We start from the raw sequence: 27,736 nt of genomic DNA on the forward strand, positions 1-27,736 counted from the left end.
AAACAACCGGATCTTCGTCTGGGTGTGGTGGCTAATGCCTGTAATCCCAGTGAGGGGTGACAACGTGCTAGCGGCCCTCGCTCTCGGCGCCTCCTCGGCCTCGGCGTCCACTCCGGCGGCGCTTGAGGAGCCCTTCAGCCCGCCTGGCACTGTGGGAACCCCTCTCTGGGCTGGCCGAGGCCGGAGCCGCCTCCCTCTTGCGGGGAGGTGTGGCGGGAGAGGCGCTGGCGGGAACCGGGGCTGCGCGCGAAGCTCGCTGGCCAGCGCGAGTTCCGGCGGGCGCAGGCATGGGCTTGGCGGGCCCAGCACACGGAGCGGCCGGCTGGCGCCGTCGGCCCAGGGTAGTGAGGGGCTTAGCACCAGGGCCAGCAGCTATGGAGGTTGCGCCGGGTCCCCAGCACTGCCGGCCCACATGCACCGCGCTCGAATTCTCGCCGGGCCTCAGCCGCCTCCCCGTGGGGCAGGGCTCGAGACCTGCAGCCCGCCATGCCCGAGCCCCACCTCGTGGTGGTCTCCCCCGCGGCCCGCGCCTCCCCAACGAGCGCCACCCCGGCTCCGCGGCGCTTGGTCCCATCAACCGCCCAGGAGCTGAGGAGTACGGGTGCACGGCGCGGGAGTGGCAGGCAGCTCCGCCGGCTGCCCGGGTGCGGAATTCACTAGGTGAAGCCAACTGGGCTCCTGAGTCTAGTGGGGACTTGGAGAACCTTTATGTCTAGCTAAGGGATTGTAAATACACCAATCGGCACTCTGTGTCTAGCTCAGGGTTTGTAAATTCGCCAGTTGGTACTCCGTATCCAGCTAACCTAGTGGGGACTTGGAGAACTTTCCGTCTAGCACTCTCTCTATCTAGCTCAAGGATTGTAAACGCACCAATCAGCACTCTGTTGAAACGGACCAATCAGCTCTCTTACACATCAGCAGGCTGTGGGTGGGGGTCAGATAAGGGAATAAACGCAGGCTGCCCGAGCCAGCAGTGGCAACCTGCTTGGGTCCACCTTCCACACCGTGGAAGCTTTGTTCTTTCACTCTATGCAGTAAGTCTTGCTGCTGCTTGCTCTTTGGGTCCACGCTGCCTTCAGGAGCTGTAACACTCACCGAGGAGGTCTGTAACTTCACTCCGGAAGCCAGCGGGACCATGAACCCACCGGAAAGAACGAACAACTCCAGACGTAGTGCCTTTAGGAGCTGTAACACTCACCCCGAAGGTCTGCAACTTTACTCCTGACAGCGAGACCACGAACCCACCAGAAGGAAGAAAGCCCCAGGAGAATGGAGACAGCAGTGAGAGTGGAGTCTGGGGTCCTTATCCTGGTGGCCTGTCTGCTCCTGGCATGCCCTGCCATAGCCACTGGTAAGACACACATGCTGGGCCTGCAGAGGGACTTGGTGTGGAGAAGTCAAGAGTGAGACAGGTACAGGGAGCAGTGGGCAGACCGCTCAGGAAAGAGTCCTGTTTGGAGGCAGACCGGGGGTTGTGCATTCTCTCTGGGCAGGTGCTCTGCTCTTGCTATATTTGTTTTTGTTGTTATTGTTGTTTGTTTGTTTGAGACAGAGTTTCACTCTTGTTGCCCAGGCTGGAGTGCAATGGCGCGATCTCGGCTCACTGCAACCTCCGCCTCCTGGATTCTAGCGATTCTCCTGCCTCAGCCTCCTGAGTAGTTGGGATTACAGGCGCCTGCAACCACGCCCGGCTAATTTGTGTATTTTTAGTGGAGATGGGGTTTCACCATGTTGGCCAGGCTGGTCTCATACTCCTGAGCTCAGGTTACCCACTCACCTCGGTCTCCCAAAGTTCTGGGATTACAGGCATGAGCCACCAAGCCTGGCCTGTCTTTATGTTTCAAGGGGGCCTGAGATTTTTTTTTTTTTTTTTTTGAGATGGAGTCTCGGGCTGTGTCCCCCAGGCTGGAGCACAGTGGCAGGATCTCGGCTCACTGCAAGCTCCGCCTCCAGAGTTCACACCATTCTCCTGCCTCAGCCTCCCGAGTAGCTGGGACTACAGGCGCCCGCCACCATGCCCGGCTAATTTTTTGTATTTTTAGTAGAGATGGGGTTTCACCATGTTAGCCAAGATGGTCTCGATCTCCTGACTTCGTGATCCGCTCGCCTTAGCCTCCCAAAGTCCTGGGATTACAGGCGTGAGCCACTGGGCCCGGCCGAGATTTGTTTTAATCAAGTATAGTAAGACAAGCAGATATGCAAATGACTATCAGGAGGGAAGAAGTTTGCTCATAGTTCCCTGTGAACAGGAAGCAGGCCATGCCATACAAGGCCACAAAGGGAAGCACCAGGTGGCATTCGCCAGGAGGCAGAGGGAGCAGGGGGGAAATGTGGGCAAGCCCTTTTGCCATGGTTTCCGCGGGAAGGAGTAGGCAAGGCAGGCTAAACAGGTTTATGATTGGCAGCAGGCTCTGGGAAAAGGGGCTGTCCCCAGCTTCCTGGTACCTGGCTCTGTGGTGATTACGGCTGGTTGATGGCAGCCAGGAGCTGAGAGCTATATAAAGGAGGTGGTTGGGATATGGCTCTGGACTGGTTTGCATTTGCTCCCTAGAGAGTTGCCTGCCAATTCCAACTCCCCAGAGAGCTGCCTCCTATCTCCAGGAATTATCTAGCCTGGGAGAGGCAGTCCTCCAGTCTTAGTCTGTTTGTGTTGTTGTAAAACAATACATGAAGCTGGGTAATTCACAAAGAAAAGAAGTTTAATTAACCCACAGTTCTGCAGGCCGTATAAGAAACATGGTGGTGCCAGCTGGGCACGATGGCTCACACCTGTAATCCCAGCACTTGGGGAGGCTGAGATGAAAGGATTGCTTGAGCCCCAGAGTTTGAGACCAGCCTGGGCAACATAATGAGACCCCGTCTCTATATTTTTAAAAATAATTCAGGGCTGGGCGTGATGGCTGATGCCTGTAATCCCAGCACTTTGGGAGGCCCAGGTGGATGGATTACTTGAGGTCGGGGGTTCGAGACCAGCCTGGCCAACATGGTGAAACCCCGTCTCTACTAAAAATAGAAAAATTAGCCAGGTGTTGTGGTGCGCACCTGTAATCCCAGCTACTTGGGAGGCTGAGGTCCTAGAATTGCTTGAACCTAGGAGTCAGAGGTTGCAGTGAGCCAAGATCATGCCACTACACTCCAGCTTGGTCAACAGAGCTAGACCCTGTCTCAAAAACAAAAAATAAAAACAAACAAATGGGCAAGTGGCTGGCCCCAAGGCTCAAGGCCCCAGTGGCAGGCCCGGTCTGGCCTGGAGTGGAGTGGTAGTGACTCTCAGGCAGGCAGGGAGGAGGAAGTTGGGAGTCAACCTAAGACCAGGCTCACCAGCTTGCTGGGAATGTTACCAAGGTGCTGTGTGGTAAGTACTGAGAACAGCCCGAGTGTTTGTCTTTCACTCCTTCCCCTCGTGGGGGCTGCAAACTCACCCCATGGCCTCTCTGTCCTTCCCTCAGGGCCCGAAGTTGCTCAGCCTGAGGTACGTACCACCCTGGGTCGTGTGTGAGGCCAGCAGGTGGGCGTGAAGGGCACAGACCGCCTTGTGAATGTCATCCTGGGCATTCCATTTGCCCAGCCACCACTGGGGCCTGACCGGTTCTCAGCCCCACGCCCAGCACAGCCCTGGGAGGGTGTGCGGGATGCCAGCAGTGCGCCCCCTATGTGAGTAGTGTTGGTGGAGGCGGGCAAACCGGCAGGTTACTGGGGGAATCCTGCTGCTGGGGCTTGTGGGATTGAACAACTCAACCTCAGGCCCCACCCTTGGCCACAGGTGCCTACAAGACGTGGAGAGCATGAACAACAGCAGATTTATCCTCAATGGAAAACAGCAGATCTTCTCTCTTTCAGAGGACTGCCTGGTCCTCAACATCTATAGCCCAGCTGAGGCCACCGCAGGGGCCAGTAGGCCGGTAGGCACCCCAGAGGGCCCTGTCCACCCGATCCAGCTCCACTACTCCCACCTTTCCCCTCCCCATCCCTGTTTCCAAAGCACCCTAGAGGTCCTGAGACTGCCCTGGGCTGGCAGGTGGGCAGCTGAGGTCTCAGGATCTTGGGGGTCACTGCCCCATGGCCACCTCTGCAGGTCATGGTATGGGTCCATGGAGGCTCTCTGATAACTGGCACTGCCACCTCCTATGATGAATCAGCCCTGGCTGCCTATGGGGACGTGGTCGTGGTTATAGTCCAGTACCACCTTGGGGTCCTTGGCTTCTTCAGGTGAGATGACGGGCCTGGCCAGAGCACTGCCTGCACCAGGGAGTGGCCAGCTCACCAGAGCAGCTGGGGATCTAGGCTGGGGACCAGAGCCTGAATGGAGGGCTGCTTACCCATGCTGTCTAGGGCAGAGAAGGGCACCCCCCAAACCTCCACCCTGGGAGAGCGGTCCAGCCAAAGCCAGAATTATACAGTGAACTTGGTCCCTGTAGAGGGCATTGATTCCTGGGCTGAAGCCCAGGTTCCAGCAGGATATGGGACAAAGAGCAACAGGCCCTGGAGATGCCAACCATGGCTCCCAGTCAGGCCAGACCTGGGGAGCAGAGAAGTGTCTGGCATCCTGGTGGCTAATTCAAAGCAAACCTGCAGAGGCTGGCGAGGAGCCAGGCTGAACTAACCATTGCCCCACACTGCCCCCAGCACTGGAGATGAGCATGCACCTGGCAACCAGGGCTTCCTAGATGTGGTAGCTGCTCTGCGCTGGGTGCAAGGAAACATCACTCCCTTTGGGGGTGACCTCAACTGTGTCACCGTCTTTGGTGGATCTGCTGGTGGAAGCATTGTCTCTGGCCTGGTAAGTCACCACAGGGGACTGGCAGTGGCGGCCAGGAGGGCTCCGGTGGTCTCAGAACTCCCAGCCCCTCTGCCCTCATCTGACAGCCACCTGCTGTCTCCACTGCACCCAGGTCCTGTCCCCAGTGGCTGCAGGGCTGTTCCACAGAGCCATCACACAGACTGGGGTCATCACCAGCCAAGGGATCATCGAGTCTCACCCCAGCCCCTAGCTCAGGTCTGCATTTCCTTCCCTCTCTTACTCTATGTGTGCCTCCCGTACCCCACTCTGTGCTGGCCCTGGGGTCTCAGAGTAGTGGGGGTTGCTGGCAGGGAACTTCCTGTTAGCAAAGAGGAGCCCACTAGGATGAAGGAGGAACAGAGGAAACAACTGCTGCATTCCAGCATGTGGGCAGTCAGGGAGGGCTTCCTGAAGGATGCCACCCTGAAGCACATCATCGTTGGCCCTTTCTCCAGGGTGGGGTCTTGAGGAGCACCCTTCTCTGCCCCAGGCAGCATGGTGGAGGGGGTCTCCATTCCCAGCCACCTGCTGCCTGAGAGCTCTCCATTCAGGCTCCAGATCCCCACCCTACATCCTCATTGTAAGGCCTTGTGAAGAGAATCCAGGGGAAGCCACAGTGGGAACTACATCTGCAAAGGCTGCAGGTGTGGGAGAGAGTGACAGGTCCTGCAGCAACAAGCTCTCAGGTTAGGGGACAGGGCAGGAAGTTAAGGCACTAGAGAAGTGGGGGCCATGCCTGGGAATCAGGTCCATCCCCTGGGGTGGGAGCTACCTAATGTTGCCACCCCAAGGAAGGCCTAGAAGCAGTCTGACTCGCCATATGCCTAGGGCGAGTCCTGGTCAGGCCCTGTCTGTTCCTCTGTGAGCCCCAGACCACAACACAGCCAGGCTCCTGGCCCTGGCCCACCTCCTGGACCCTCACCGTGCCCTACGACTAACATTAGTACAGGGCTGCTGCTCTGTCCCCATGTGGCTAGCTGGAGGCATACCCGGGTCTTGGCCTGAGCCTGGGGAGTGGGGCTGGAAAGGGCCAGGCCAGAATTCTGGGTAAGAGACAGCATTGGGCCGAGCATGGTGGCTCATGCCTGCAATCCCGACACTTTGGGAGGCCAAGGTGGAAGGATTGCTTGAGCCCAGGAGTTTGAGACCAGCCTAGGCAACATAGTGAGACCTCTGTCTCTATGAAAAAATTTGCCAGGCATAGTGACTCATGCCTGTGATCCCAGCTACTTGGGAGGGTGAAGTGGGAGGATCCTTGAACCCAGGAGGTCAGGGCTGCAGTGAGCTGTGATCATTGCACTCCAGCCTGGGTGACCGAGTAAGACTCTGTCCTTTTACAGGACTAAGGGGCTTCAGCAGATCACTCCTGGCCTCCAAAGGCACCCTGGAAGGAGAAGAGCTGGGTTTTGCAGGATAACTAGGAGTCATCTGTCCCTTCCAAGACCCTCTGCAGCTTAGTGCTGTGTCAGGAGTCAGTCCTTACACAAAATTCCCCCCACTCCTATCGTTTGTGTTTTCTTCTGTCTCTTTTTCTGTCTCTGTCTCTCTCTCTCTTTCTCTCTCTCCCTCCCTCCCTCCGTCTCTCTCTCTCCCTTTCACTCTTTTTTGAGACAAGGTCTTGCTCTGTCATCCAGGCTGGAGTCTTTGTGTTTTCTTCTTTCTCTCCCTTTCTTCTCTTTTCTATTCTCTTCTTTCTTTCCCCTCCCTCCCTTCCTTCCTTCCTTTTCTTTTTCTTTCTCTCTCTCTCCCCTTCCTTCCTGTCTAAAACAAAAAAGCAAAAAACAAAACTGAAGCTTATTCTGATTAGGTAAAATGTTTGTGGTAAGCCCTAAAACAAACACTTAAAACAATGATGACAAAAACAAAATTAAAAATGCACAGTGAAATAAATCATTAAAGAGATTAGGCCAGGCACGGTGGCTCACGCCCATAATCCCAGCACTTTGGGAGGCTGAGGCAGGCAGATCACTTTAGGGCAGGAGTTTAAGACCAGCCTGGCCAACGTGATGAAACCCCATCTCTACTAAAAATACAAAAATTAGCTGGGCATGGTGGCATATGTCTGTAATCCCAGCTACTCAGGAGGCTGAGGCCGGAGAATTGCTTGAACCCAGGAGGCAGAGGTTGCAGTGAGCTGAGATGGCACCACTGCGCTCCAACCTGGGCAACAGAGCGAAACTCCATCACAAAAGAACAAAAATTAAAATACTTTGGCCGGACACAGTGGCGCATGCCTGTAATCTCAAAATCTTGGGAGGCTGTGGTGGGTGGATAACCTGAGGTCAGGAGTTTGAGATCAGCCTGGCCAACATGGCAAAAGCCTGTCTCTACTAAAAATACAAAATTAGCAGGATGTGGTGGCAGAGGCCTGTAGTCCCAGCTACTCGGGAGGCTGAGGCAGGAGAATTGCTTGAACCTGGGAGGTGGAGGTTGCAGTGAACCAAGATCACACCACTGCATTCCCCAGCCTGGGTGACAGAGCGAGACATTGTCTCAAAAAAAAAAAAAAAAAAAAAAAAAAAAGGCCGGGCGCGGTGGCTCAAGCCTGTAATCCCAGCACTTTGGGAGGCCGAGACAGGCGGATCACGAGGTCAGGAGATCGAGACCATCCTGGCTAGCATGGTGAAACACTGTCTCTACTAAAAATACAAAAAATTAGCTGGGTATGCTGGCGGGTGCCTGTGGTCCCCGCTGTTTGGGAGGTTGAGGCAGGAGAATAGCATGAACCTGGGAGGCGGAGCTTGCAGTGTGCCGAGATTGTGCCACTGTACTCCAACCTGGGCAACAGACCGAGACTCCATCTCAAAAAGGAAAGGAGAGGAGGGGAGGGGAGGGGAGGAAGGGAGTTAAATGAGAGAAAAAATTCTGAGAGAAGCACAAGAAAAAGTGGACAGACACACAATGGTTATGATCAATTGTTATGAAAAGCCGCTGCTGCTTCCCATGACAGATGGGCCAGGGTCCCATTTGTGGCTGAGTGGCTGTGCAGGGATGACCCTTTTCCCTTCTCTTCCCAGGTGTCTTGGTCCCATTTGTGGCTGAGTGGCTGAGCCAGGATCCCATTTGTGGCTGGGTGGCTGAGCAGAGGTGACCCTTTTCCTTTCTCTTCCCAGGTGCCTTGCACACCAAGAAGCCTCAAGTGGTCACCAAATATAGAACCCTGCAAGGAAAACAGATGCACGTGGGGAAGACACCCATCCAAGTCTTTTTAGGAGTCCCCTTCTCCAGACCTCTTCTAGGTGTCCGCAGGTTTGCGCCTCCAGAACCCCCGGAGCCCTGGAAAGGAATCAGAGATGCTACCACCCACCCACCTGGGTAAGAGTCAGAGGCCTGTCCACGGGAGGGGGCAGTGGGCCTGTGCCTGCATCTGGGTGGGGCTTTGCACAACTCACTGAGAATAACTCACTGTGTGACCACAGGCAGGCCTAGGGCCCATTCTGGGCCTCAGTTTTCAGACCCATATCATGAGCTAACTGGTCCCGATGGTGTTTAAGTCACTGACAATGCTGTTGTTGGTTTCTTTTCTTTCTTTTTTTTTTTTTTTTAGACGGAGTCTCGCTCTGTCACCAGGCTGGAGAGCTGTGGCATGATCTCGGCTCACTGCAACCTCTGCCTCCTGAGTTCAAGCGATTCTCCTGCCTCAGCTTCCCGAGTACCTGGGACTACAGGTGCATGCTATACCACGCCCAGCTAATTTTTGTATTTTTAGTAGAGATAGGGTTTCATTATGTTGGCCAGGATGGTCTTGATCTCTTGACCTCGTGATCCACCTGCCTCAGCCTTCCAAAGTGCTGAGATTACAGGCATAAGCCACCACTCCCAGCCTTGTTGTTGGTTTCTTAGAGGAGAGCTCCAGGCAAGGGGGGGGCTGTCACTGACCGTGCCCCAGCACCTGCTGGGGAGCTGCGTTTTCCTGAATGTGTCTGAGGGGCAGTGTTCACTCTCACATCACCCTCCTGACCCATTCCGGAGCTCTTCCCTCTCTCTGGGGGCTGAGGCCTGAGTCACAGAAGCATAATTGGAACAATGACTGCCCTTTGAAGCACAGGGCTTGGCAGTTTACCCAGAACAAGTGTATTTACTATTTATTCAGACTATTGAGTAATCCACTGTCCAGAACATTCTGTGGCAATCATTAACAATGCTCAGCATCGGTTGGTAAAAGCACAAGGTTTAGAAAAAATGTCTGAGAACCTGGATATCAGCTGATATAAAAAGATACAAATACCACCCTAGGTGTCTAGCTGTTAAAAACAGGTTGTTGGCTGGGCATAGTGGCTCACACTTTTAATCCCAGAACTTTGGTAGACCAAGGCAAGAGGACTGCTTGAACCCAGGAGTTCAAGACCAGCCTGGGCAGCATGGCAAGACCCCATATCTACAAAAAAATTTTAAAAAATAGCTGGGGGTGGTGGTGAGCACCTGTGGTCCCAGTTACTCTAAAGGCTGAGGTGGGAGGATCACTTGATCAAAGCCCAAGAGGTCAAGGTTGTAGTAAGCCATGAGTCGCCACTGACAGCACTCCAGCCTGGGCCACAGAGTGAGACCCTGTCTCCAAAAAAAAAAAAAAAGAAAAGAAAAAAAAAAAGAAAGAAACAGGTTGTCCACTGTTAGAACACGACCAGCAGTTACTAAAATACCAGGGTGTTCATTGTCAGAACATTGGCTGTCACTGGAAAGATCCCAGTTATCCTGAACATTCTGTGACTTATTTAGAATCCCAAAGATCAGGTGACAGAACATGGGATGGCCACTGTTAGGACCTTGGAGATCAGGGATTTAGAGGTTAGGACGTTCACTGTATAGAAGTCTGAGTGTCAGTTGTTAGAAACTGACTATGAGCTGTCAGAACAATGCCTGTTTGGAAACAGAGTGTCAAGTGTGAGAATTTGTGGATTGCTCAGAATAGCCCATGGGTGGTGGTTGCAGTGGGCAGCGGGAGAGAAGGATGTTGCAAAGATAGTAGTTTCTGCCTGAGTAGTTACCGGGGAGGTGGAAGGAAGGTATCAGACTCCAAATTTATTTAGAAAGTAAAATTGACAGGATTTGCTGGAGAATTGGATATAAGCCACAAGGGAAGAAGAGGAATCACTGATAATGACTAGTTTTTGGCCACAGCAGACAAGGAAATAGGGGTACCATTTATCAAAATGAGGAAGACTGGAGCAAGAGCAAGTTTGGGCAAAATAGGAATTCATTTTGAGCCAGGAGCAGTGACTCAGGCCTGTAATCCCAGCACTTTGGGAGGCCGAGGCAGGAAAATCACTTGAATTCAGGAGTTCCAGACCAGCTTGAGCAACCTAGTGAGACCCTGTCTCTACAAGAGATTTAAAAAAATTAGCTGGGTGCAGTACCGTGGTCCTAGCTACTTGGGAGGCTGAGGTAGGAGGATCGCTTGGGCTTGGGAGGTTGAGGCTGCAGTGAGCTGTGATCATGCCACTCACTCTTAGCCTGAGAGACAGAGTGAGACCCTATCTAAAACACACACCCACCCACACACACACAGTTCCTTTTGGGGCCTGTTAAACTTGACGTGCTGACAGATGTTCCATGTGGAGGGCAGGTAGGTGGCTGGAGAGAGGAGACAGAAGGCAAACTGATCATCAGCACATCAGTGGTATGAAGCCCCTGGGCCTGGATGATGGGAGAAAGGATGGTCAGAAAAAAAAACTGAGGGTCGAGGACTGGGCACTCTCATGCTTAGGCCTGGAGAGGAGGAGGAACCACTAACAAGGTGGCAGGAAAATCAGGAGCACGGGGTTTTACAGAAGCCCAGAGAAGGAAAGCTGTTCGAGAAAGAGCATCTGACTGGGCGTGGTGGCTCTCACCTGTAATCCCAACACCTTGGGAGGCTGAGGTGGGAGGATCCCTTGAGGTTAGGAGTTCTAGACCAACCTGAGCAACATAGTGAGACCCTGTCTCTACAAAAAATTTAAAAATTATCCAGTGTGATGGTGCGTGCTTGTAGTCCTAGCTACTTGGGAGGCTAAGGATCACTTGAGCCCAGGAGGTCAAGGCTGCAGTGAACTATGATCATGTCACTGCATTCAGCTGGGTGACCCTGTCTCTAAAAAAAGAGAGGAGGCTGGGCACAGAGGCTCACGCCTGTAATCCCAGCACTTTGGGAGGACGAGGCAGGTGGATCACGAGGTCAGGAGTTTGAGACCAGCCTGACCAACATGGCAAAACTCCATGTCTTCTAAAAATACAAAAATTAGCTAGGTGTTGTGGCATGTGCCTATAATCCCAGCTACTCAGGAGGCCGAGGCAGTGAGCTGATATCTCCCACCTGAACCCAGGAGGCGGAGGTTGCAGTGAGCCAAGATCGTGCCACTGCACTCCAGCCTGGCCGACAAAGCGAGACTCCGTCTCAAACAAAAAAAAGAGAGAAAGAGACAGAACGAAAGGGAATATAATGTGGTCAACCACGTTGAGGGTTGTCAGGGCAAGTAAGACAATGACAGAGATTTAGCTAGATGGATGTCACTGGTGACCATGGCAGGATGGCTCTGGGGGTGGGATGGACACAGAAGCCTTGGCTATTCATAGTCCCAGTTCCTGGCTATCAGAGCCCTGGCTTTCCTAGTGAGAAGGTAGATGTGGTTTACTAGACAGCATTCTAATACCACATTAGCTGCTGCCAAGAAGTCAATCAAAGAAGACAAAAAACAATCTATAGAGATACAGATGCTGACACCTTGGAGAAACTGGGTCTCTCCTGGGAGTGGAGGGGAAGGCAGCCTGTTAAAAAGTTTGGCCTGAGGGAAAGAGAGATGGGATAGTTGCTGGGAATGTGGGTGGGGGTGGACAGGTTTGGCTTGAGGAGTGTTGGAATGCTGTAGGGAAGGACTGGTGAAAGGGAGCAGTGACGCTCTGGGAACAGGCTAGGCTAGGACAACAGCAGAAGGGAGCAGAGGAACAAGGCGAGGCAAACAGGGTGTCCTGCACCCCAAATGGTCCAGGCCCAGCTGTTATGAGAATAGACACCTAGGGGTTGGGCCAGCAGGGAGAAAAGGCGAGGTGGCCAGAGAGCCCATGCTCCAAAAATACCCCAAATATCCACAAAGTATAAGGCACTGGGCTGGGTGCCAGGACTCAGATCTGAGTCTACCTCCATTCCTGCCCTTGGGAAGAGCATGGTCACTTGGGGAGGAAAACAGCCAACTGAAATAACTCCAGCCAGGACACAGTCAACAGCAGACAGGAGGCCGGGCACGGTGCTCATGCCTGTAATCCCAACACTTTGGGAGGCCGAGGTGGGCAGATCACTTAAGGCCAGAAGTTCGAGACCAGCCTGGTCAACATGGTGAAACCCCGACTCTACTAAAAATACGAAAATTAGCTGGGCATGATGGTGTGTGCCTGTAGTCCCAGCTACTTGGGAGATTGAGGCAGGATAATTGCTTGAACCTGGAGGCAGAAGTTGCAGTGAGCCAAGATCGTGCCACTGCACTCCAGCCTGGGCAACAGAGCAAGACTCCGTCTCAAAAAAAAAAAAAAAGTGGACAGGACATCAGGAGTCACAGAAGAGGAAGTGACCAGCAGATAAGACACCACTTGAGCTGGGCCTTAAACAGGGCTCAGCAAGGAGGGGCAGGATGGAAGCACCCCTGAGCATCCCTCCTTCTCTCTATAGAAGGTTGCCCACCTGGCTGGATACAACCAGAACAGCACACAGATCCTGGTAAACTGCCTGAGGGCACTTTCAGGGGCCAAGGTGATGTGTGTGTCCAACAAGATGGTAGGTAGAACATTCCAGCTGCCTGACCTGGCTACCTGAAGGCCATCCTCCTATCCTGGTACCCAGCCACCCCCAACTACTTCCCCAGGGACCCTGTCTCAAGAGCACACTGGGGAGACTTCCTTTAACTCTGATCCCTTCCTCTCCACCACAGAGATTCCTCCAACTGAACTTCCAGAGAGACCCTGAAGAGGTAATCAGGCCACATTCTGCAATTTGAGTATTTACTGAGCACTACTTTGTGCCAGGCACTTGGGATACTTAGGGAATTGTTCAGGCCAAGATCCTTTCCCGAGTGGAACTGATGTTCCAGTGGGGAAGGACAATAAACTCTGTAAATAAATATATTCACCTCCTTAGAAGATAAGTGAATAGCAAGGAATGGAGAGGGTAAAGGGGTTAGACATGTTGGGAGGTGTGGACTTTTAAATAGAATGGATAGGACAGGACTCAGTGAAGTGAAATTTAGCAAAGATTTTCAAGAGGTGAAGGAGTGAGCTATACAGATACCCGTGGTAAGCATCCCAAGTCCACGTAGCTTGGTCCTGCCTATCCTGCTCCCCTCCCACACCCATCCTCCTGGGGCTCACCATGCCAGCTCCAGTCTTTTTGCAATCAAAGAGCCTAGGCTAGAGCAGCCTCTGAAGGGGCACCAAAGGTCGCAGGGACCCTGGGAGGATACTTGAGGAGACTGGCTGGAAATGCCCTTTGCCTTGTAGATTATCTGGTCCATGAGCCCTGTGGAGGATGGTGTGGTGATCCCAGATGACTCTCTGGTGCTCCTGACCCAGGGGCAGGTTTCATCTGTGCCCTACCTTCTAGGTGTCAACAACCTGGAGTTCAACTGGCTCTTGCCTTATGTAAGCGAGTAGGAGTTCAATTGGCTCTTGCCTTACGTGAGTACCACAGTGGAGGCAGGGAAGGATGCCTCTTGGACAGTGCTGGGCACCAGGGCAGATGCCAGTAGCCCTTCTGGGGATGCACATATATTTGGGAGCCTCCTGTAGTCCCTGTACAGTAAAAACTGGCCATGAATGTTGGAGGGGAAGAAGGGCAAAGTGTGGCCTGTTGGAGATTTGAGGGCCAAAAATTCTCAGATCATAGTTTAGATGGCTTATGATGTTCATTCCCAAGCCTCTAGGCAACTGCAAATCCTGAAGCCCTCCCTTGCTCCTGGGTCAGGGTAGATGCCCCAGCTCAGGAGGGACCCCCACTCAGTACCACTTCAGCTCTAGCCCAGGTGGTAGTGATGAGTAGGATGGGAGCAGGCGGGCAAGAGAGAGTCATGGGCCCTTCCTGGGCTGTGTGCTGTGTCTGAGAACTCATCATTAGATGGGCAAGACCCTTGGGGCCTTTGTGGCTCTGGCCAGAATCCCTCCTAATGCTCAGGCCTGACCCACACTGGGGTCCTTGGCTTGTGAACAGATCATGAAGTTCCCGCTAAACCGGCAGGCGATGAGAAAGGAAACCATCACTAAGATGCTCTGGAGTACCCGCAGCCTGTTGGTGAGGGACCCAGCTGGCAGGGGTGCTCAGTTTGGACAGGGCTGACCCCCCATTTTTTTAACCTAGTAGCTACTCTCTGCAAAGGGTCTCCCATCCAGGGTAAGGATCTTTCTTGGAGGGCCTGGGGTTTGGTGTGGGATCAGATGACTGCTTATAGGTAAGGTGCTCAGGGTCATAGGGGAAGTTATGCAGCAAAATTCGGGGTTACAATCTGCTGAGATGGAAACTTTCCCAGGAATCTCCCTTTTTCCCCTCCCAGGCCAAAAACTCCTGGGGGGCTGAGCCTGGATCCAAGTCACTGGTGGGCCCACCTCTGGCCCAGCTGGCACCCAGGCCTCAGATAAGTGTGGCCTCCCCACCCAGAATATCACCAAGGAGCAGGTACCACTTGTGGTGGAGGAGTACCTGGACAATGTCAATGAGCATAACTGGAAGATGCTACGAAACTGTATGATGGACATAGTTCAAGATGCCACTTTCGTGTACGCCATGCTGCAGACTGTTCACTACCACTGAGGTATGTGGGGTCCCCATGAGTGGCCACACTGGCCCTGTCCACTCTCCAGGTGTGCTGTTTACCAGCTGGGCTTATTGACTGCTCCCCAACCCTCTCTGTACTTCTGGGCTAGTGTAGGATTCTAAAATACCACAGAGGAGGCAGCATGCTATCAACTATAAGAGAGGAAGGGGCCAGGAGCGGTGGCTCACGCCTATAATCCCAACACTTTGGGAAGCTGAGGTGGGGGCGGATCATTTGAGGCCAGGAGTTCCAGACTAGCCTCACCAACATGGTGAAAACCAATCTCTACTAAAAATACAAAAAAATTAGCCAGGTATAGTGGTGCATGCCTGTAGTCCCAACTACTCGGTAGGCTGAGGCAGGAGAATTGCTTGAACCCAGTAGGGGGAGGCTGCAGTGAGCCAGCATCACACCACTGCACTCCAGCCTGGGCAACAGAGCGAGACTCCGTCTCAAAAAAAAAAAAGGGTATAAGAGAGGAACTGTTCTTCCTTAGGAACAAGGGCAACCTCAGACAGTACAGAGGAGAAGCTTGGGGTGGTCAGGGAAGGCTTCCTGGCTGAAAGGACAGGCTTAGGGGCACCGTGAAAGTCCAGGCTGACTGGGGCTAGGGAACATGTGGGTGACAGGTTAAAGTGGGGGCTGGAAACTGCAGACACCGAAGACCCTTCAATAAGAGGCCAAGAAAGGAAGGTTCAGAACAGGGAAAAGAAAGGCTTCCATGATCCTGGCCACAATCCTGTGAATTAGGTTTTAGCATTCTCAGTCTGAAGATAAGGAATTATTGATACAATTCAGAGAGGTAGAGCTACTTGCTTTAGATCATACAGCGAATGAATAGCACAGACAGGATTCAAGTCTGCTCCCTTGATTCTGAAGCCAAAGTTCTTTTTCCTGCTTGGTGCAGGTTAGTGGGACACACGGGGTGGATGAGAAGCCTAGGCTGAGGCTTTTCCTGCAGCCCTCCTCAGTTTCCCTCTTCACAGATGCCGGACTCCCTGTCTACCTGTATGAATTTGAGCACCACGCTCGTGGAATAATTGTCAAACCCCGCACTGACTGGGCAGACCATGGGGATGAGATGTACTTCCTCTTCGGGGGCCCCTTCGCCACAGGTATAAAGGCCCCACCGGACACCCCGACTGGGTGTCCAGTTTTCCACCTCTGTATGCAGACCCACCCCTCCATCGGCTGGCCACAGAGAGCTCACCAGTTCCTAATCTGTGATGCTCTCCCAAATGAAAGTCTTCTGCTCTGGAGGCAGCAAAAGTAGCAAGAGTAGGGTGGGATGTCAGCATCTCCTGCTCTGTCTGAAATCCCACATCCCATTCTGCCCCCAGGCCTTTTCACAGGTAAGGAGAAGGCACTTAGCCTCCGGATGATGAAATACTGGGCCAACTTTGCCTGCACAGGGTGAGTCTACCCCCCAACACATCTGGCCATTGTACCTGCCCAGTGCTGGACCCGATGGCCAGCTGCTTCGGATATTTGCCCCAGCATGTCCTACAGGAACTGCCCAGTTGACCCAACCAGAGTGCCCCTTGTTCCTCAGCTTTCCCCAGTCAGTCACCAGATCCTAAATGTCTCCAGAATGTGTCCTTCTTGATCCATGACCCACACTCTTCATTCACTCAAGCATTCCACAGTCATTCACCACTGCTCTCTTTTGGGCCCAGCCCCAGTACTGGGAGCTGGAATTCAAGGATATTGCAGACATGAGCCCCATCCTCCAGCAGCTCACCACGTAAAATCAGGAAATTATAATCTGGCACGCTGAGAGCTGTACTGGGGGAGCACAAGGCATGTTGAGAGCATAGAGGAGGTGTCTGACCCAGTATAGGGGGCAAGCGACATGTAAAGAGAGCTTTGGATAGCCTTGTGACTATTTTCTTAAAAGTTTCGCTCTGTCACCCAGACTGGGGTGCAGTGGCGCAATCCCAGCTCACTGCGACCTCCGCCTCCCAGGTTCAAGCGATTCTCCTGCCTCGGCCTCCCGAGGAGCTGGGATTACAGGCCACCACGCCCGGCTAATTTTTGTCTTTTTGTAGAGATGGGGTTTTACCATGTTGGCCAGGCTGGTCTTGAACTCCTGACCTCAAGCAATCCACCCACCTCAGCCTCCCAAAGTGCTGGGATTACAGGCATGAGCCACTGTGCCTGGCTTCTCTCCTTTCAATCCATCCGGATGATACTCATTGTCTGTCTTTTTCTTTTTTTAAAATTTTTTGAGACAGTCTCACTGTACTGCCCAGGCTAGAGTGCAGTGGTGCAATCACAGCTCACTGCAGCCTTGACCTCCCAGGTGATCCTCCCACTTCAGCCTCCCAAGTAGCTGGGACTACAGCTACTGTCGTCCCACACACCACCATGCCCGGCTAATTTTTTTTTTTTTTTTTTTTTTTTTTTTTTTTGAGACAGAGTCTCGCTCTGTCACCCAGGTTGGAGGGCAGTGGCGCAATCTCAGCTCACTGCAAGCTCTGCCTCCCGGGTTTATGCCATTCTCCTGCCTCAGCCTCCCGAGTAGCTGGGACTACAGTCGCCTGCCACCATGCCTAGCTAATTTTTTTGTATTTCTAGTAGAGACGGGGTTTCACCATGTTAGCCAGGATGTTCTCGATCTCCTGACCTGGTGATACACCTGCCTCGGTCTCCCAAAGTGCTAGGATTACAGGCGTGAGCCACCATGCCTGGCCTAATTTTTATATTTTTTGGAGAGATGAGTTCTTGCTATTTTGCCCAGACTGGTCTCCAACTCCCAGGCTCAAGCCATTTTCTCACCTATGTCTCCCAAAGTGTTGGTCTTACAGACGTTAGCCACCATACCCAGCCCAAGGGTTCTTTCCGAAATAACATCTGACCAAGTCACTCACCTGCTTAAAACCCTTCATGGCTTCTCTCTGCCTCAATATAAAGTCTGAGCCCCTCAGCCTTGCATGAAAGGCCTTTCAAAATCTTTCGTACGTCATCTCCTTTCCACTTCGATCACTTTCACACACACTCTGTTTTGTTGTTGTTGTTGTTGTTTTGTTTTTGAGACAGAGTCTTGCTCTGTCACCCAGACTGGAGTGCAGTGGCGCGATCTCTGCTCACTGAAATCTCCGCCTCCTGGATTCATGCCATTCTCCTGCCTCAGCCTCCCAAGGAGCTGGGACTACAGGCGCCCGCCACCTCGCCCGGCTAATTTTTTGTGTAGTTTAGTAGAGACAGGGTTTCATCATTTTAGCCAGGATGGTCTCGATCTCCTGACCTCGTGATCCGCCTGCCTTGGCCTCCCAAGGTGCTGGGATTACAGGCGTGAGCCCCTGCGCCTGGCCACACACACACTCTGTTTTTACCTAACTCTTGACTTATGCTTCCTCCAAAAGCCTTGGTCTTTTATATCTCTCAACCTGGCACATACGGTTTGCTCTGTTTGGAAGGCCCACCCCAATACACACTTTCCTACTCTTTCTTAAAGATCTAAGTATCATCTCTGTAAAGCCCTCTGGAACCCCAATTCCCAAGGGCAAATTAAATGAGGGCAGGGTGAGAGAAAGAAGCATGATGAAGAGGAACACACGTAATCCTCTCTTTTTTTCTTCTGGGCAGAAATCCCAATGATGGAAATCTGCCCTGCTGGCCACGCTACAACAAGGATGAAAAGTACCTGCAGCTGGATTTTACCATGAGCGTGGGCATGAAGCTCAAGGAGAAGAAGATGGCTTTTTACGTGAGTCTGTACCAGTCTCAGAGACCTGAGAAGCAGAGGCAATTCTAAGGGTGGCTATGCAGGAAGGAGCCAAAGAGGGGTTTGCCCCACCACCCAGGCCCTGGGGAGACTGGCCATGGACATACCTGGGGACAAGAGTTCTACCCACCCCAATTTAGAACTGCAGGAGCTCCCTGCTGCCTCCAGGCCAGAGCTAGAGCTTTTGCCTGTTGTGTGGGACCTGCACTGCCCTCTCCAGCCTGACATCCCATGATGCCCCCTACCTCAATGTTGACATCCAGTTAGGCCAGGCCCTGTCAACACCATACTGTGCCCAGCTCTCCAGCCTCGGGACAACCTCTCTTTTTCCCTTCTTCAAATCCTCCCACCCTTCAATGTCTCCTTGTGGCTCCTTCTTATGGGAGGTCGACCCAGACTGCTACTGCCCCTGTCACTGCACCCAGCTTGGCATTTACCATCCATCCTGCTCAACCTTGTGCCCATCTGTTCACATTGGCCTGGAGGCCTAGGGCAGGTTGTGACATGGAGCAAACTTTTGGTAGTTTGGGATCTTCTCTCCCACCCGCACTTATCTCCCCCAGGGCCACTCCAAAGTCTATCCACAGGGATGTTCTCAATAAAGAAGTATTGATTTGACCTGAATTTCTCCACCTATAAAATGGGTGCATGAAGTGAATGGTGTCTCAATTTGAGCCCTGGGAGAAAGGGAGTGTTGCTGCCTGTTCCTTAGTGGGCTGTGCCTGGATGCTACACTCAGTCAAGGGGTGCTACTGCAAAGTTGCCTGGGGTACAAAACACTTGCCTTTTGCCTTCATGGTCTCAAGTGCACCCCTCAGAACAGTAGGACAGCCACACCCCATGCTCACTTGTCCATTAGTTTAGGTCTTACTCCTGCATCCAGATTCCTCTGGCCTCTCTTGCAGCCCGTGCATATCCCAGCCTGTCCCACAGTTTTGTTTCATTGTTTTGTGGGCTTTTTTTTAAAGTTTTTTATTTTTTGAGACAGAGTTTCACTCTTGTCACTCAGGCTGGAGTGCAGTGGTGTGATCTTGGCTCACTGTAACCTCCACCTCCTGAGTTCAAGCGATTCTCCTGCCTCAGCCTCCCAAGTAGCTGGGATTACAGGTGCCCGCCACCATGCCTGGCTAATTTTTGTATTTTTAGTAGAGATGGGGTTTCATCACGTTGGCCAGGCTGGTCTCGAACTCCTGACCTCAGGTGATCCGCCCATCTCGGCCTCTCAAAGTGCTGGAATTACAGGCATGAGCCACCATGCCTGGCCACTGTGGGCTTTTTGGTGGTAAAATACATGTGACAGATTTTACCATTTTAACTATTTTTGTTTTTTGTTGTGAGATGGAATCTTGCTCTGTCACCCAGGCAAGTGCAGTGGCGCCATCTCAGCTCACTGCAAGCTCCGCCTCCTGGGTTCATGCCATTCTCCTGCCTCAGCCTCCGGAGTAACTGGGACTACAGGTGCCCACCACCATGCCCGGCTAATTTTTTGTACTTTTAGTAGAGACAGGATTTCACTGTGTTAGCTAGATGGTTTCGATCTCCTGACCTTGTGATCCGCCCGCCTCGGCCTCCCAAAGTGCTGGGATTACAGGCATGAGCCACCATGCCCAGCCCCATTTTAACTATTTTTACATGTACAGTTCAATATCAGTAAGTACATTCACATCATTGCACAACCATTGCCACTATTCTGTCTTTAGAACTTTTTCATCATCTAAACTGAAACTCTGTACCTGTTCAACAATGACTCGCTGTTACCCCCTCGTCGTATCCCCTGGTAACCCCTATTCTGCTTTCTGTCTCTATGAACTTGACTCTTCCAGGTGCCTGACATAAGTACAGTAATGCAGTATTTGTCCTTTTGTGTCTGGCTTATTTCACTTCACATGATGTCTTCAAGGTTCATCCATGCTGTAGCATCTATCAGAATTTCCTTCCGTGTTAAGGCTGGATAATATTCCATTGCAGGTATATACCACATTTTGTTTATCCATTCATCCAGTGATGGGCATTTGGGTTCTTTCCACCTTTAGGCTATTGTGAATAATGCTGCTATGAACACTGGCATAGTGTTCCACAGTATTTTTGTCCCAAAGTAGTGTTGATTAGGTCCTTTATTCCCAGAGGTTCCTGAGTCTCTGGGGCAAATGGAAGCTGCATAGATCTGTGGGACGAGGCCATCTAATTCCTCATACCCCAGGATCTAACCCCCAAAGCAAAGGGATGGTGGAGGAGGGGGGAAGCCCCTTCCAAGCAAACAATCCTCACAACGACCATGGATCTTATTATCCCCATTTTACAGATGAAGAAACTGAAGCATTGAGACATTGAAAAGCCTTGCCCAAGGGCCTGAGCTGGTGGAGGCAGAGCAGGAATTGGGTCCAGGCCAGCCTGAGGCACCCTGCCACCTCCATCCAGACCTGGAGCAATCCCTGAGGAGGGTGGCTACCACAGGAGATGGGGCAGCTCTAGTCTCAGGAAGCACAGCCGGAGGATGTCGCAGGCAAACAAACAGCCACTCATCAGTAAGGAGCCAGAGTGAGGGCTGCTAGTTCAGCCCCCGGAAGGTGGTCCTGGGGCAGCCAGTGCAGAACTCAGCAGGGGCTCAGCTCCAACTGAGCCAGATTTCACTCCAGTGTCCACAAGGGACGTTGTGACCTGGAGGTCCTTGGCTACTCACCCTGGGGCCTGCTGGCACAGCCCAGGAGCTAGCCCAGGCCTGCCTCTGATGGTTCCTCCCGATTTCTCTCCTGACAAAGATTCTCTCGTTGACCAAACTCTACTCAGACTTTCCTGAACTTTTTCAGCTAGGCCTGACTTTTTAGCAAGATTCCTGCTAAGTCAGTTTAACCAGAGCCCCCCATCCTTGACATCTGATCACCTTCCATAATCTAATTAAGTTCCTTAGCCTGGGCCAGGTACGGTGGCTCACGCCTGTAATCCCAGCACTTTGGGAGGCCAAGGCAAGCAGACCACTTGAGCTCAGGAGTTTGAGACCAGCCTGGCCAACATGGTGAAACCCCATTCTACTAAAAATACAAAAATTAGCTGGGTGTGGTGGTGGGTGCCTGTAATCACAGCTACTTGAGAGGCTGAGGCAGGAGAATCACTTGAACTCGGGAGGCGGAGGTTGCAATGAGCTGAAATCGTGCCATTGCACTCCAGCCTGGGTGACAGAGCAAGGCTCTGCCTCAAAAAAAAATAAAAAAACAAAAGTTCTTTAGCCTCTATTATCCCCAAGGTGATGTCTGGTCACCCCGGCCTGGCTGCAGCAAGAATCCTATTGGATGGGCTTAGCCAGAATTCCCCCTTTATCTCTGATGTTTCCTTTCAGTAATTTTCCATCCACTGACCCCACCTTGCTCCTTGGCTATAAATTCTTACTTGTCCATGCTGTATTCAGAGTTGAGCCCAATCTCTCTCCCCAACTGCCTGACTGCAAAACCCCACTGTGGCAGTCCTTATGTCAATTTTTTTTTTTTTGAAACAGGGTCACCTCTGTTGCCCAGGCTGAAGTGCAGTGGTGCAAGCACAGCTCACTGCAGCCTCAAACTCCTGGGCTCAAGCAATCCTCTCACGTCAGCCTCCCAAATAGCTGGGACCACAGGCAGGCACCACCAGCCTCGGCTGATTTTTAAAAAATGTTTGGGTCTGACATGGTGGCGCATGCCTGTTATCCCAGCACTTTGGGAGGCTGAGGCAGGAGGACTGCTTGAGCCCAGGAGTTTGAGACCAACCTGGGCAACACTGCAAGACCCCATCCCTACAAAAAATATTAATTAAAAAAATTAGCCAGTTATGGTGGCACATGCCTGTAGTCCCATCTACTCAAGAGGCTGAGGTGGGAGAATCACTTGAGCCCAGAAGGCCGAGGCTTCAGTGAGCTATGATCACACCACTGCACTCCAGCCTGGGTGACAGAGTGAGAACCTCTCTACCGCCTTGTCCTCCAAAAGTGCTGGAATTACAGGTATGAGCTACGACTCGGCCCCTATGCCTATTTCGATGCTCCTGAATAAAGTCTGCTTTACTGAGCTTTAACAAGGATCATGAATGATTTTTCTTGAACGCCCCTCCTCATGCTCTCTCACACGGGTCTGTGGGGAGGGCAGCTGCTTCTTTTTTCTTTTTTTTTTTTTTTTTTTTTTTTGAGACGGAGTCTTGCTCTGTGCCCCAGGCTGGAGTGCAGTGGCGCGATCTCGGCTCACTGCAAGCTCCGCCTCCCCGGGTTTATGCCATTCTCCTGCCTCAGCCTCCCGAGTAGCTGGGACTACAGGCGCCCGCCACCTCGCCCGGCTAATTTTCTTGTATTTTTAGTAGAGACGGGGTTTCACCGTGTTAGCCAGGATGGTCTCGATCTCCTGACCTCGTGATCCGCCCATCTCGGCCTCCCAAAGTGCTGGGATTACAGGCTTGAGCCACCGCGCCCGGCCGAGGGCAGCTGCTTCTAAGGGCCACCTACCCAGGGCCCTCCTCCCCAAATTGGAGGAAGTGCAGCTGAGCAGGAGCCAGGGCTTTGTCGGGTCTGGGCTGGCTGTGGCAGATATGACAATCATAAAGGGCTCTGGGGAAACCCTAGAACCCTCCCTAGGAGGGAGGACAAGCCTGGGAGAAACCCAGTGGGCAGTCTGAATGCTGGGCTGGCCCCTGCCTCCCACAGCCCTGGCTCCACACCCTCCCCATACACCCAGGAAGGTGTCCCTCTTCCAGTCAGCTCCTTCCCGGGTTGCACTGCTGGATGACGGAGGCGGGAGGGCTACTTACTACTGCCCCATCGTCCCACCTTGTCTTCCTGTCCCCACTCAGGTCCTCCCACGGCCACCCGGAGTCTCTCCTGAAGCTGTTGCTAGGCCCCATCCCGCGTGGATCGGTGCGCACAACAGACTGGATCTTGGTGAAAGCCCGAGAACACTTCTGAGTCTAGGCCCCAGCCGCCCTCCCCATTCCCCGGATTTCACACCAGCCGGCGCTACCGCGGGGACGAACGAGTGCGGGCGCTAAGCTCTCGCGGGCACAGCGCACACACGCGCCCCCTGCTGGCCGGGCCGGGCCGCCCACCTCCGGCTGAGCCTGGCTCCCGGCTCCGGAAGCAGCTCCCCAGCTTCTCCCCCGCCACGCCCCCACCTTCCACCCTGGAAGCAGCAATTACCGGCCCAGGCGGCTGGGAAAGGGCCAATTAGCGCAAGAGACGCGGCCCCTCTGCGGGGCCCCTGCTGACCGCAGCCCACGCAGCGCTGCCTCCGCCGCGGGCCCCCAGGCTCCCGTCGCCCGCCCGCCTGCCGCAGCCCTCCCGGCCTGGCCGACAGCGCTGGCTGCTTGGGAGCCCCGGGGGACACGCCGTCCGGCCTCCCGCCAACTGCAGTCACGGATCCAACCGCCTGGCGCTGGCCCAGAGCCTGGGCGGACGTGCGGGCGCCGGGAGCTGAATCTCGCCGCCGGTCTCCAGGCGGGGGCGGCTCGGCCCAAGCCTTCTTGCCTTCTCATGGCCCTCCTTGCTTCTTCCGGACCTCCAAGGCCCCGTTCTGGGCTGGCCGACTGGAGCAGTTCCCCGCTGGAGGCTATGGCAGAGCCAGGCTTTGGAAACCCACGGCCGGTGCTGGATCGTGCCCCGCGACAGGCACGTGGGCAGGGTGGAGGGTGGGCAGCACAGGGAAACAAGAACTCATTAGTGACAGTGAATGCATGAACTTCCGCCCCTGGTTCCCTCCCGTGCGCAACCTGACTTACCCACCTATAGGCTTTGAGAGACCCAAGAGAGATGGGTCCTGTCCTCCAGGAGCCTGCGGGCTGCATGGGCAGAGGCTCCAGGAGCTTGGCTAGGACCCCAAGCTAAAGAAAGCCCCGAGGTCCAGGAAGGGAGGCATCGGGTGAAAAAAGGGCTGGAAGAGGGAGTTGTAGAGGACAGATGACACCACGTCAAGGCTTTCCCTTCCCCCAACGAACCCCCTTGCCGCTGTAGCTGGTCACACTGGGGCCCCGGAGTAAGGGACAAAGTGGGCCTGAGCGCAGTACATCCTCTGCAGGAGGCTGAAGTTTCTAGAACAAGAAGTGGGAGAAGGTTCAGTAGGAAGGTCCACAGGTGAGGTTGACCAAAGAGATCCTGCTGTTTCCCCATGAGTGCCACAAGGGACTGGGTTAGAAGAGCTGAGGCTGGACCAGAACTGGATGCAGTGACCTTTTCTGTGTGTTCTCCCTCTGCTCCCTCAGGTCTGGAGGGCTGGGAGCCTGCTGCGTGCTCTGGAACTTTACTCAGGTCTTGTTGAGCCACACTTTCTTTGGGAAAGTGTAGCCCATGTCTCTAAAAGAACCAGAACTCCTTTCCACCAAGGTAATTAACTGTGTGGAGAGGGAGAGAGCCCCTTTCAGAAATTGGAGGATGCAGACTGAACAATGAAGGAACAGAGCAACAATGAAGGAACATAGCGACAATGACACCACCTTGAGTCCAATGGAATGAGGTGCAGCTGCATTAAAGAATGAGGATGGAACAATCAGCCAAGAAAGTCAGGGGGTTGGCCGGGTGCCACGTGACTCACACCTGTAATCCCCACACTTTGGGAGGCTGTGGCGGGCAGATGGCTTAAGCCCAGGAGTTCAAGACTAGTCTGGACAACATGGCAAAACCCCATCTCTACGAAAAATACAAAAATTAGCCAGGCATGGTGGCATCCCCATGCAGTCCCAGCTACTTGGGAAGCTGAGGTGGGAGGATGGCTTGAGCCTGGCAGGCAGAGGTTGCAGTGAGACAAGATTTTTTAAAAGGCCGTAGTCCCAGCACTTTGGGAGGCCGAGGCAGGCGGATCACCTGAGGTCAGGAGTTCTGGACCAGCCTGGCCAACATGGCAAAACCCTGCCTCTAATAAAAATACAAAAATTATCCAGGGCCGGGCGCGGTGGCTCAAGCCTGTAGTCCCAGCACTTTGGGAGGCCGAGACGGGCGGATCACGAGGTCAGGAGATCGAGACCATCCTGGCTAACACGGTGAAACCCCGTCTCTGGCCGGGCGCGGTGGCTCAAGCCTGTAATCCCAGCACTTTGGGAGGCCGAGACGGGCGGATCACGAGGCCAGGAGATCGAGAGACGATCCCAGCTAACACGGTGAAACCCCGTCTCTACTAAAAAAATACAAAAAAACTAGCCGGGCGAGGTGGCGGGCGCCTGTAGTCCCAGCTACACGGGAGGCTGAGGCAGGAGAACGGCGTAAACCCGGGAGGCGGAGCTTGCAGTGAGCTGAGATCCGGCCACTGCACTCCAGCCTGGGTGACAGAGCAAGACTCCGTCTCAAAAAAAAAAAAAAAAAAAAAGAAACCCCGTCTCTACTAAAAAATACAAAAATCTAGCTGGGCGAGGTGGCGGGCACCTGTAGTCCCAGCTACTGGGGAGGCTGAGGCAGGAGAATGGCGGAAACCCAGGAGGCGGAGCTTGCAGTGAGCTGAGATCCGGCCACTGCACTCCAGCCTAGGCGACAGAACGAGACTCCGTCTCAAAAAAAAAAAAAAAAAATTATCCAGGTATGGTGGCACACACCTGTAATCCCAGCTACTCAGGAGGCTGAGGCACGAGAATCACTTGAGCCTGGGAGGCGGAGGTTGCCGAGATTGTGCCACTGCACTCCAGCCTGGGCCACAGAGTGAGACCCTGTCAAAAAAAAAAAAAAAAAAAAAAAAGTCAGGGGTGGAGGAAAGAGGCAGAAGCTGGTGGACACACAGCCAGACAGACAAATGGAAAGAGAGCCAGGGCAGTGCTGGGGCAGTTCAGGCAGGAGGGGGGCCATGCCTGGACACTCAGAAGGTAGCTGTGGGATCTGTTTCTCATCACAGTTGTCTGACCACTGAGACACCTTGGGGTGGGAGGGTGATGGAAAGGGAGGGCTTCCTGGAGGAGCGTTTGAAAGAACCTATAGGGAATAGTGGAGGGAATGAAGGTGGGAGTGGAGGGGAAGCTATCTCAGCCAGAGGGCACAGCAGGAGCAAAGACCTGGAGGCAGGAATTGGCTTGTTCAGTCCCAGCAGCTCTGTGTCAGTCAGCATGACCCCCACAGAAAGGCTGAAAGAGGAAATGGCCCAGAACTGGAGCACCAGGCCTGTAAGCTGGGAGGGAGCATGGACTCTAAGCGGAGGCACTAGGGAGCCATGGGAGGGGCATGTCTTGGTCAGATTTACCTTCCAGAAGGGTCTTTGAGGTTACCTAGTACAGAGACACTGGAGGAAGAGAGAGTGGAAGTGAGTAGACCGGGGGATGGTGGCAGAGAACTAGACAGTGGTCCTTCATGGAATCGAGCGAGCAAGTTCCCAAAGTAGATGGTCAGAACCTAGTGACACATAAGGGCAGGTGTCCTGTTTCTCCAAGGAACTTTAGGCCAAGGTGGGAGGTCAGCTCTGATTACTCACCTCCCCCACTCACAGAATGGCCCCTGGGGTACTCTGGCCTAGTGTACTCCCACCCAGCCAAGTCTGGGAACTCATGTAGTCCCTCCCCAGGCCTGGGAGACCTTGGCACCTACCCACTGGGCCCAGGAAAAGCCCCAAGAGGGTGTCCAGTCCAGGGTAGAGACACAAACAGACCTCCCACCCCACAGAAAGCTTGTTAAGACAGCACTCTCACCTCCCACCACCAGCCCTCTGTGCAATGATGACTCCACTGCCATGAGGGGTTAGGCTTGGGTCTATTTGGGGAGCCAGTAGGTAGGGGAGGAGGGCCCAGTTGAGCACAGAAAGAACTCAGAGGCTGAGATCACATGGCCCACAGAGCAGAGTTCACCACGCCTCTCTTAGGCAGAATTTAGGGAGCTGTGTGTTCCTGTCTGGGCCTGTTCTTCCGTGTGTCCTCAGGCAGACCACTTGCCTCTCTGGGCCAGACTTTCTTTGGGAACAGTCCCTGTGGTAGGACAGGACTCTGGCCTCAGCTCCCTCTAGCCATGGTCCAGGACCCCTGTCCACTCCCAGCCCTTTCAGCCACAGGAGCTGCTGGTGGAGCATGTTGGTGACCTCACCAAGGAGCTGCTGGGTGATCATTATGGATCCCCCACCGATAAAGAGCAAGAACCCTTTTGAGGGGGAGCCTGAAGGTGAAAGAAAAAGCCTTTCAGGAAATTAGCACCAGTGGCAGGAAAATTCATCAAAAGCTGGCGGAGGCGCCTGTGTCTGATTCACGTCTCTTGCCAAAGAGGCAGCTCCTCTGGCCTGGGGGAAGGGCTGGCAGCTTCCAGGGCCTTCCAGAGACCCCAGATCCCTGGCCCTGTTGCTGGGCCTCTCAGCACCTGGCAGGGGTGCCACCATGGATTTGCTGCTCCTACATCACAGGATTCTGCAGTGCTAGGAAAGACTGCTAATGAGTAGGGGGGCTTGGGTTTTAATATAACTCTTCCCTCTGCTGTGTGATCTCAGACACTCAATTGACTTCTCTGATACTCCCTGCCAGGAGAAATCCTAACCTTCCTGGCCTATAGGCGACCAATACATC

The 27,736-nt window shown here is 53.5% G+C and overlaps 1 protein-coding gene and 1 long non-coding RNA gene across 2 annotated transcripts; both read left to right on the forward strand.

Annotated features, from left to right (window-relative positions):
* Positions 1 to 580: 580 nt before the first annotated feature.
* Positions 581 to 18,304, forward strand: LOC105491448 (carboxylesterase 4A). Its single transcript, XM_071084717.1, is given in 14 exon segments — positions 581 to 1,351; positions 3,450 to 3,654; positions 3,764 to 3,902; positions 4,076 to 4,209; positions 4,627 to 4,780; positions 4,893 to 5,000; positions 12,420 to 12,521; positions 12,676 to 12,714; positions 13,241 to 13,381; positions 13,947 to 14,027; positions 14,391 to 14,544; positions 15,534 to 15,662; positions 15,888 to 15,960; positions 18,136 to 18,304. Coding segments are annotated over 14 exon segments (1,710 nt in total). The 5' UTR covers positions 581 to 1,269.
* A 1,801-nt stretch (positions 18,305 to 20,105) lies between these two features.
* Positions 20,106 to 25,234, forward strand: LOC105491447 (uncharacterized). Its single transcript, XR_011616534.1, has 4 exons — positions 20,106 to 20,242; positions 20,577 to 20,799; positions 23,081 to 23,891; positions 24,482 to 25,234. It is a non-coding gene; the product is annotated as an uncharacterized lncRNA (long non-coding RNA).
* The last annotated feature ends 2,502 nt before the right edge of the window (positions 25,235 to 27,736 follow it).

The sequence above is a fragment of the Macaca nemestrina genome, chromosome 18 (assembly GCF_043159975.1).
Source record: "Macaca nemestrina isolate mMacNem1 chromosome 18, mMacNem.hap1, whole genome shotgun sequence".
In the NCBI taxonomy this organism is placed as follows: domain Eukaryota; kingdom Metazoa; phylum Chordata; class Mammalia; order Primates; family Cercopithecidae; genus Macaca; species Macaca nemestrina.